Source organism: Centruroides sculpturatus, unplaced genomic scaffold, assembly GCF_000671375.1.
Source record: "Centruroides sculpturatus isolate CEXI.00-Female unplaced genomic scaffold, Cexi_2.0 scaffold2177, whole genome shotgun sequence".
Taxonomy (NCBI): Eukaryota; Metazoa; Arthropoda; class Arachnida; order Scorpiones; family Buthidae; genus Centruroides; species Centruroides sculpturatus.
Window position 1 is genome coordinate 37,922 of NW_019386577.1, and position 11,622 is coordinate 49,543.

The following is an 11,622-nucleotide window of genomic DNA, read 5'->3' on the forward strand; positions in this document are numbered from 1 at the left end:
TTTTTTTTCTTTAATTTAAAGTTACAATATGTAAAATTAACAATACGGTTACTCACTAAATTTCTTAAATGAGGGGTACAATCTAGAGATATGACATGTCACGGGGTACGCTAATGAAAAAAGGTTGGGAACCACTGAGTTAGATAAATGACCGGCACTATGCGATTACTAAAGGAAAAGTATGATGTATAGGTGCAAGGCACTACTAATTTGAAGATGGAGAGCATATACAGTACTTTAAATTAAACGAGTAATTATTGTCGCATCGTCACAATGCCGGGATTTAATTTTTACTCGTATTTTTAATTTATTTTATTTAACGAAAATATATGTAAGTGCGGCCCTATAATTTTGAAAATAAGGCTTAACAATTCCTTTTTCTGAATTTACTTACATTCTGAAAGGTCTTAAGATATATTTAAAAGTCGATTTACGTATCGGTTTTATATACTGTTTCGTACGCACTAGCCCGTTTTCCGTCCAAATCCTAGCCGCAGTGTTCCTAGTGAGCAAAAATGGTAGTAGACAGAAAATTCTGATCCCCAACCGTATTATCTAGTAATATTGGACACACTGGTCGCTTTTCCTTGTCAAGCAGCTAAGTAAACAAACCAATGACAACGGAACGCTACCACTACCTTCTAGCAATTGTAGTTCTGTTGTAGCTCTCCGTGCCACAATCGTATAATCTGTGGATGTCGAGTTTTAGTGAGCATAAGTTACATTTATCCGTCGTTAGTAATCTGTGGGAGTATAAAAACTGATTGATTAGTAGTGTATTAGTCCGGCTCTAGTAATTTATAGTTTCACTAACATAGACTATGTTAGCTAATGAAGCTGTAAATTACTGGTAACTGGTCACACCAGAGAAATTGTCTTTTTTCTAGGATTGTTGCCACCGCGTCTCTTTTGCACCCTGTTATCCTTTGTATTGATATTATTGGTCAAGGGGTATACCGGTGTGTTATGTTTTGTGACGATTGTTGGGGTCGTACGAGTTTTGGCTATCCTGTAGACTGTTTCGTTGATGGTGATCCCTTTGTGGGCGAGGATCCAAACAAGCACCAAGCGAGGGTCTCCGATGTGACCATTGTATATGTGATTGTAAATGATGCTAATGATAGTGCGAATGCTGAAGATAGTGGGAAAGATAGTGGGATGCTAATGATAGTGGGATAGCGGTTAAGGGGCTTTAGGACTCTAGTCTGCTACGTGAGAAGTTGTCGCTAAAATATGAAAACAAATATCCCGTGGACTATATTAGAAACAGTTTAATATCGGCCGTCGATTTAAAGCGAGAAATAAAATTTACGTTCAAGAGTTTAAAAAGTGTTTTTCTCGCGTTTTACTATACAATTATTACTAATTCTACCGTAAACTTTCTGTTGCTGGAACAAAACGAATGACAAGTTTCAAAATACGAATAAAATAGAAATTGTCGGGCTCTGAAATTTTCATCTTCCATTTTATTTTATTTGTTTGTGAATTGCGACGCTTCCGACGTTTATTTATTTGTTACGTACTGTATGTGCGGGATTGGCATCGACATTTTGTAATATATTTTAGAAAAGTGTGATATCAAGCGTTTATTTTGAAAATTAATTTCAATTTTTAATTTTTAAACTACTCCTTTAACGGAAAGATTAGCAACGACTCAAACAAAATAATAATTATTAGAACAGAGCATATTGCATTTGAACTTAATTCACTCCGATTCAAATGCATTGTACGCCGTTATGTCTAATTAAGTTCGTCTTCCCGTCTTCCTGTCTTCCTACATTAAGAAAATTTTTATTTTTCTTTCTATAAAATAATATAATATATTATAATCTTAATACAGCCGTCCGAAGGAGGAAAAACGGACGAAACTAAGCATTTTAGAAATGAAAACATTTTCGAGAGCAATAATAAACAATAAATTATTTATAATTATTATTTCTGAAATTTTAACGTAAAATATTAATATGCATTCGTAAGGGTGATAACTTTTAACGAAAAATGAAATTTATAACTCCTTGTGAAAAAATAACAGGTGGCAATTATTGCTTAAAAATGAAGTTTAGGTTGGCAACACTGTTAATTGTTGTCATCTGTTTTTATGTCGATGGTCGATGTTTGAAAAGAATAGTTTTTAGTAAATCGAACGAGAAGAAATGAATGATGGCCGACCAAGAGAACGAAGAAACAGAACCAAATGAAGTAGAAGAAAACACTTCTCCCGTCGAAAATGGCAACAAAGAACAGAAGGATAAACAAGCGAATATCTCAACTGACAAAAGTAAATAATTTATAAGTCAAATTTCAAATTCTATACATATTTGCATTATGGTCTATCCCAAGAAACACAAAAAAATGATAAGATTCGAGCTCTGAATGAGGGGTTTTGCACACCCCAGAATTGTAGACCCCTACCCTATACGAGCGAAAAAAGTCGTGCCGTCAAAGGAACCATACTTGTTATGGTACGGGTGACCCTTTGCGAGATATTCGTTTCCAAAGGTTTGTTTTTAACATGTATCGGTATACTGCTCGTTCTCCGTGCTCTTCATCATTGGAGCTCGCCATCGCTTGCCTCTGCTGACGTTTTGCCTGTAGTCGTACGCTTTTGTGCCGGTGCCTGGGTGGGAGTGGACCCCTGCCCCTCATAAAACTATATAATGTCCGGTACTCACCAACGTGGAGCAGGCTATGTGGTCACGTGGGATAAATAGTAAATGCTTGGAGGAGCGACACGATTCGCAGTCTTGCATGATATGATTTCGAGGGATTGTATCTTGCCAAGGGTTGCCTGTAAAGGTATGGTTCCTGTGACTTTTTTCTCCCATGGGTCTCTAATAAGGTCCCGACAGTCTTCTTCGGAGGTTGAATTGTACCTAAAAATTTAGGTAATGAAAACTTACTTGTGGTTTATTGACTTTTTAAGGTGGAATTTCATACTTTGTTTTAATTAAACTTAAATTTGTTAATACTATAACAGACAAAATATTCTGTAAACAAATTTAATTTGCATTTTTGGTTGAATCTCAAATTTTCTATTTAATATGTTGGATTTGACTGTAAAATAGCGGCATGTTGGGATTTAAATTTGAAATTGTGTTCTGTATGTCAGACTGCATCCGGTCGAAGGGTGTCTTGCCTGGTAAAGTGGCTTTGGTGGGACCAGATGAAAACTGGCAAAGTGGCCCATTTTGCTAGAAATGGAATGCATCTTCGGTTTGGGCGTTCGGCCGCTTTGCCGGACATATCGCTCAGAATCTTGCAGTTCAAAAAAAGAACGAAAAGAATGTTCTGCACTATGTTGCTGGCCAGAAACTGCGTCGACTTTCTGAAAGATCGCGAGTTTTATTCCAATCCAAATCGTCATAATTTTCATGAATGATGTTGGAATGTTATTCATCTCTCTTGTCTAAACTGGCTGACTTCATTTATTGTAACTACTAGTCTGTTTATTATTAGATATGTTTTTTTGTACAAAATTCTAAAGAAAGTTAAATTAAGTAATAAATTATTTTCAACTGAAATCAAATTTATTGACATATAGAATAAATTGGAAAACTGTAGATTACAAAAATATGCTAGTAAGAAAGAGTATGGAGTCTACCTGTTTGTCTCTCCCCGCATTTGTATTTATAATATAACAGCTATAATATACTTTGAATAATTTATATTATGTTATGATTCTCTTTACTAAAGTTAGAAATTAATTATAGTTTACAAATTTAGATCAATTTTGACTTTTTGAGTTAGAATTCCATATTCGGATATAGAAGACATTTAAATTTATTAAATTAAATGCTATAAGTTATAAATATTTTATTAACATATATTATGAAAATAAAACAATATTGAATGATATTGAACAGGGTTTTTTGTTCTGAGAATTATTTATATGGCAGCTACTCATCAGCAATTTGCTTTTGTTATTTTCTTAATTTTATGAATAACAAAAATATGAAAAATATAAAATAAAAATAGTATAATGTGTTATTTTGTAATAGAGTAAAAAATAAATGGAATTGTTGGGATAAATTTTATTATACAACACACAGAAACTTTCACACTTTCAAAGTAAGATCCTTTTGCACCTGCACACTTTTGTTAGTACTTATACCACTTGTCAAAATAGTTCTGGAAACTATTTTTTCATGTCTAATGGCTTTTCTCATTGTGGCTTCCATTCTGTTGGTTATTAGAATCTGTATCTCTTCAACTTTTCTTCTATCTTAGGCAATAGAAAAAAATCAAGGAAGTGAGATGGGAAAATACTGTTACACCCTTCTTGTATTACAGATATTTGCTGACCAGAAATGTCTACTGGAAGCCACAGCATTTAAAGCCCTTAAAAGATGTGACAAAAACATGGCTTCTGCTTCTATTTTGACAAGAGTTTGGATGCTATCATAAGTATTTAGGTGGAGAAGTTGCTTTTTTTCATTTATTTTCAAAGTATTTACAGTCAAACCTGGGTTTTCAAACAACTCACTTTTTGAACAAATCAGTTCATGAACGGAATTTCAAATTCTTAATTTCACCCATTGCCAAACAAGCTACTTGGCAAGAGCTTAGCCAGAGCTCTCTATACTTCCTATGTTAAAGAAAGATGACAGCCTGAATAGTTAACAAGACTACAGATTTGAACTTATCGGCATTGAGATCACCTTGCGACATTAGATATCATGACATAAATCATCAATGACATTGCTGTTTAACTTAGATTTCAATGCGCATGTGGAAAGATACTACTAATATTTTTTGATATGCAAGTGATTTTAAATCTAATTAATTAATTAATAAAAACTGTATTAATTGACAAGCATACCCTCAGCAGTAATGTAAATCAAATACACCACCTTATTTTGCCAAGGAAAACATTTAATAATCATGAATGTTTTTAATTGTTTTAGTGTTAATTGACATTCATATAATAAATGGTATCCAAGAATTTCATGTTTAAAGGTGATTAAGTCAAATTAAATAACAAAAATTTATTATATATAATACTGTATTATATTATATATAATATTACATTGCATTTGTGGGCATTTTATGCATAAAATAAAGCTAAAAACATTTAAAAAAAAAAAGGCTTCATTATTAGGATCAGATACAGCTTAATTCATTTTATACTGTTTCTTATAGGAAGTTTTGTTTTGGTTTTAGTACAATTTTTAGGAACAAATTATGTTTAAAAACCAAGGTTTGACTGTAAATACTTTTACCATTAATGTAATAAAAAAATTATATTGAAAATTCAATATACTGTATTTTTGACTCCACCATATATTTCTATTTACATCATGGATGCACAGACCGCGGCCCGCGGGCCGCATGCGNTAATGCATTTCTCAACATTTCAAAGTTTCCTGGGTTCAAAAATGTAAAAATCTGGGAGGTTATGTTTTGACTGATCACCATACTTTCTCTCTTATATATAAGAGTCAGGAAAGTAAAAATGTACATTTTATAACAGTTTTATTAACTATTGCACAGCATTACTTCTATATTTGGTAATTTCTTCTCTGTAATTTTTAAATTTGTTTTATTGTTTTAAAATTTTCTTATATTAAAAATATTTTAATTAATGATAATTTTATGTTTTTCTGTGATTTATGAAATCTATTTATTATTATTATTATTGTTTTCTCTTTCAAAGTTAACATTTTACTGAAAGCTACAGCAGATGCTCCAATCATGAAAAAAAAGAAGTGGGCCGTAGAATCGACACACAAGATAGGCTGGATTATTGAATTTATTCGTCGATACTTAAAATTAGATGAATCTGAATCATTGGTAAATATTTTTATTCTTTACAATTATAATTATGAAAAATATCTATAATATAGTGATAGACAGCACGCTAATAATTTGTTACAAAAACTTTTACCATATAAGCGTTAATCTTAATACGTATATACTTCTGGCGGCCGGCCCGCTATCAGTTCATGATTTGCCCGAGTAGCCCCTAGTCTTCATAAGTCTGTGCAACCATGATTTACATGATGATTAGTGTTTTTATTATACAACTAGCTTACCCGTCATGCATTGCTGCGATCTCAGAAGAAAGGAAATTGAAGCAAACTCGTTATGATAAAATTCAATTTTATTATATATAATATTACATTGCATTTGTGGGCATTTTATGCATAAAATAAAGCTAAAAACATTTAAAAAAAAAAAGGCTTCATTATTAGGATCAGATACAGCTTAATTCATTTTATACTGTTTCTTATAGGAAGTTTTGTTTTGGTTTTAGTACAATTTTTAGGAACAAATTATGTTTAAAAACCAAGGTTTGACTGTAAATACTTTTACCATTAATGTAATAAAAAAATTATATTGAAAATTCAATATACTGTATTTTTGACTCCACCATATATTTCTATTTACATCATGGATGCACAGACCGCGGCCCGCGGGCCGCATGCGNCAAAAAACAAAAATTATTTACTGTATCATAACAAGTGCAAGTTAATTTGAAATTTTGACTATTTAACACTGAGAATATTACATTATTACTAAAGAAACACAAATTTATTATAAGGGGTTAAATATTTCATAGCTATTTTGCACAAATTAGGAAAAAGTTCTTTTGAACTTCTCCATAAAAATAGGTCACTGTCTTTAAGGGGTAAATGTAAATATGTTTCTAATTCTTGATCGAAACGTTTGTTCGTTTCTTTCGTTTTTTTCTTTCTTTTTAGAAACGTGCTATTCTTCATTCTTTCGTTTACCAGAAGCTAATTCATCAAATAAATCAGAAAAACTTAGAGATTCATCTCCATCTTGATCATCTCCAGAAGTATAAGCTTCAGAATTTAATTCTTATTGAGATTTTGAATTATCAACATCATCTATGCTATCAATTGCCCATATTTTTATTTCTTCTACTATATCTTCTTTTTGAAATTTCATTTTGAATTTTGGATCTAATAAAGATGACAAGCATAAAGATTTGTTTTCTATATATGCTGAAAATTAGTATTGTAACGAATAGTATATTCGGCCTCAGGCCGAATACCGAATAGTAACCGAATATTCGTTACACTATTAATATTTATACTTTCTGCAAAACAACCTTCTACTAGTATTACTATAATTGGAGGTGGCTCCTTTGGTTACAAAGATTGGTATATTTCTCAGCATGATGAAACTCCTGCATATTATAGCCACATATGGTGTAACACTTCACTCAAACATTCTTTGAATGATAGATTGGCTATGGTAGTCCTCATTCCTTGGCAACCCAGGTCTCTAAACTTAACTTTTAGAGTTTAGTTTTTGGAGTGGATGAAAAGGAAAATACACATAATCACAAACTGCTTGCTGGCATTATGAATAATGTTGTGTAATATCAAAGAACACCATAACAACCTCAAAAGAACAACACTCACTATTACAAGTTGCAAAGTGTATTGAGGTTGCTGGTGGCATTTTCAAACCATGCCTGCAAACTGTACATTCTTTATAAATTATTGAATGTCAATGAGTTATATTTTGTGTTATTCATATAGTTAATAAATAAAAATAGTAAGTCATTTCTAATATTTTAATACCTGCCCTAATGTCAGTGCCAGTTTTAAGCTACTGTATCTCCACATGTATTCTGAATTTGAAACATATTTATATGAACTTTTTTTTTACTTAGAATGATCAATACAACAACCATTCAACTTGTTTACTATTTCTCTTGACACTTCATACATTTTAGTATTTTCAATATATCTTTGAAACATGTAATTCTTTCATTGGAGAAGCAACTCTGAATACAAGTTTTAGGTGTTTGTTTTCAACCTTTCTTTTTTCCTGCATTAATTAGAACAATTTTCTACAAAATGGAAACTTACCAAAACAGAAAATTCTGGTCAGTGCCATTTTAGACAGGTTTATTTAAGAAGTGAACATAAAATTTAAATAGTTCTGTTGTATTCATTTTTTCTTAGTAACAATGAGTCAGTCTGGAAATGTGTGTTAAGAATTCAATTGATAAAATTTATTAATTTTTTTTTTTTATAAACATTTATGATCTGTTTTTAAAATGTACATTTTGATCTGAGAATGTCATAGATCATAAATTTACATTTATGATCTACAACATTCTCATCAAAAAGTCAAGTCAGATTTTTTATATGGTAACAGGTTTATCTAACTCTGTAGACATAAAATGAATTTTATGTCTACAGAGAATAGAAGTTCTTATTTATAATTTAAAAATTTTTCAAAAATATTTATCTCCATTTATAACTAGTTACATATTGTATTCAAACAAATTTAAACCTAGTTATATAGTTATAGTAGTTATATCTAATGAAACTGCTCTAATTTTTTTCCATCATAAAATATTCCTTATCTGTAACGTGTAAAAACAAAAACAAATATAGTCTCTGCTTAAAACTTATCATGCAGAACATTAAGTGGCTTCTAAGAAGCTGAGTCATAGTTTAATGAGTACATTTATTGTGCAATTAACTGCTACACATATTAAGATAATGTTGAATTTTAGTATTACTAAATATTTCATTGACATAGTTGTGAGAAGTTTCTTGGTTTTTGAAGAAAAAATTGGTAAATACATAATCAGAACTTTATTAGTCAATGAGGTAAATATTTTAATAGATGCTTAAATGTTCTATATGAAAAATTAAACAAAGCATTATGTTAGAGTCTATTATATTTAATACAGCTATTTTCCTTTTTACAATAAACAGATTAGGAAGAACTTTCAACTTTAAGTAAAAAAAATGTTTTTAAGACAAATTTACGAGTTAAAATAACAATAATACAATTTTGCTTAGTCCATTTTTGTCATGATATTCTAAATCTACAGCTATTGAATGATAAATGCTTTCAAAAAACTTTTAAGCCTGAACTACACTAAAAAATTCTATTTAAATTATTTCACAATAATCTATGTATATGTATTTTGTGAATAGTAATACAGTAGTACCTCAGGATATGAAATTAATCTGTTTCTAAACTGAGATTGTATCATGAAAATGCCATAAGGTAAATTATTTTTCTCCATATGATTACATGCAAAACCAAATGATCCATTTCAATACGAAAAACACACTCAAATTAAAGCTAAGTAATACATTGAAAAAAAAAACTTTAGTAAGAGAAAACACTGAAAAATGCATTTTGTAGTTGTAAATGTATAAATAACTTAAAAATAATTTAACATTAATTTTTTTATCTTTTCTGTTTTATATATATATATTTCTTTTTATTTTTTATTCACTGCTTTTTGCTTTCTTTCCTTCATTTCCACCAACACTTTCACTGGATAGAGGTCGCTTGGTAAAATATCCATCCAAAGAGGTTTGGCTTTGCCTACTTTTTAAAATGTTTCTAAAATGACTTAGACAAATGTCATTAAACTGAGCAGCAATATAGGGCAAATCTTTTTTGGGATGTTTTTTTTCAATAAAATCAGTCACTTTCTGATAATACCTCAAGATTTCTTTTATCGAGCGAGATCCTTCCACGAGGAAGCAAACACGCAGACTGAGACTGATGAACAGAAGGAACACATGATTATGGTGGTGGCACTGCAAACTAATGTAATGTCACATGGTCAGTTTTTGTTCATACCATGGAGCAAAAATATGTTCAAATTTCACATCGTATCCTGAAAATTCCGTATCCTGAGGTACTACTGTATCAAAAAACATTGTCACAAATAAAATTGTAATGAAAGTAACTAATGCAATATCAGATCATCAATAAAACAATTATTTATTATTTATGATAATGATATCATGTTCAAACTCTCATGTTTTTTGGATTGAGGCGTATTAATGATAAGTGGCATAAAAATGATGAATTGCAGATGCCTTCATATTTTATATTACATTGTTTAGGATGTATGGTTTTACATTTAAAATATGATTATTATCCAGTTCACTTTTAAATACAAAATACAGATGTCCATTACATTTCTAAGGATAGTGTTGTGTGTGTGTGTGTGTGTGTGTGTGTGTAATGGAAGTCATACATTTTAAGTCCATGTCCTACATTGTCCTGCTGGGATGCTTAAATGTCTCACTTTCTGCTCAGAGAATAAAAATACAAGAAAATAAGCTCAACAAGTAGACCTCATTGCCATCTGACGACCCATCTATAATGTACAGTACATCTATGTTTACAGCAAGCTATACATTGTAGTGGTACATGCTAAAATATATTGCCTCACCAGAAGGGAATGAGCTTCTGTTAGCAGATTTCCAGGAACAATTTATTTCCATGCTAAGTGAGCAGCATGTGAATGAGGAACTTGAAACTAAAGGTGTGTCAATAAAACAGTGTAAAGGGATGTTTTAAATTTAACACATGGGCAAACCTGGCATTTGCCAGGGGTCTCAAAATGACATTATACAGTAAAATTCAATTAAGATGTTCCCACATAAAATGTTTTCCTGCCCAAGTTGATTCAAATTCTGCAGTCTTATCATTTTACCCATAAGACACGTGTTAAAAATTTCTACATAATATGCATGAGATGTTACAAAATATCAGTCCCGTGAAACAATTTTTATCCCTTAAAATGATCAGACCATTGACCAATAGTGTTTTCAAAAGCTGCATGGACAGGAATCCTGTAGTTTCTAAAGAAGGGTGGTGTAACATACGATATTATTGAAATAGAGAATTAATACTGAAACTTATGAAGTTAATTAGCTTGACAACCAATGATAATGAACTTTAGAGTTGAAATTTTGAAAATTTAGATTACAAATGAAATTTGTTAAGTTTGATTCCAGTGTTGATTTTCCAACTCATTTAACATTTGGAAATTGAAATTATGCTTTTGATTGACTGACAAATTTCAACTGTAAATAGTTTTGAATTTAAATTCAAAAATGATTTCTTCTCAAAATATTAAATTTATTGTTGTGATTGGTTAGAAAAAAATAGTCAGTTGGTGGTTTTTAAAAACAGTATAAATAGATGGTCTTTGTCTGATATCTCTACTTTCCAAAGAAGTTCTGCACCATCTTAACATATCATAAGTATATATAGATTTTCTACACTGTATTGGCCTGAATATTCCATGATGTTTTTCCTTGAATCTTAATGTCAGAAACTTGTACTAAAAACAGAAGCAGGCCACTCTAGATCAATATTTTAAAAAGTTGTAGCTGCTACATTTCATTATATCTCTTCTGTAATCAAATACAATACAGTGGAACCTCGGTTAACGAATGTCCTGGTTAACGACCAAATCGGTTAACGAACTTTTATTTTGCAAAAGTTTTGTCTCGGATAACGAACGTAACGGTATTTTGTGTCAAATTTTAGTTGATGTTAGGCATGCGCGAGTTAAGCATTGCTTTTCCGAGTGTTTGTGCTATACTTCTTTTTTCAGTTTTGTGATTTATATATTTAATCAATATGACATCCAAGAAAGGAAAAAGTCATAGTGGCAATAGAAAACGATAACGCGCTATCGCATTTGAGAAAAATTTTGATTAAAAGAGTAAGACAATCAACTTTAGATCAATTTCTTGTTCCTTACGGAAAGAGTTTGTTTTTTAAGTTATGGCAACAAAACACTTGGGCGATCTGCCTAGGGGGAATGCCTTCTGGGAGGTGTTTTTAAGGGAAACTGGCCCCTATTTAGGC

The 11,622-nt window shown here is 30.9% G+C and overlaps 1 protein-coding gene across 1 annotated transcript in view; it reads left to right on the forward strand.

Moving 5' to 3' along the window:
• The first annotated feature begins 2,052 nt into the window (after nucleotides 1–2,052).
• The window catches only part of LOC111615343 (ubiquitin-like protein ATG12), a 17,733-nt gene continuing 8,163 nt past the window's right edge, over nucleotides 2,053–11,622 (forward strand). The window contains exons 1-2 of the mRNA XM_023356766.1: nucleotides 2,053–2,278; nucleotides 5,654–5,790. Coding sequence (XP_023212534.1) covers nucleotides 2,158–2,278; nucleotides 5,654–5,790 — 258 coding nt within the window. The 5' untranslated portion in view covers nucleotides 2,053–2,157. The remainder of the gene's footprint in view (nucleotides 2,279–5,653; nucleotides 5,791–11,622) is intronic.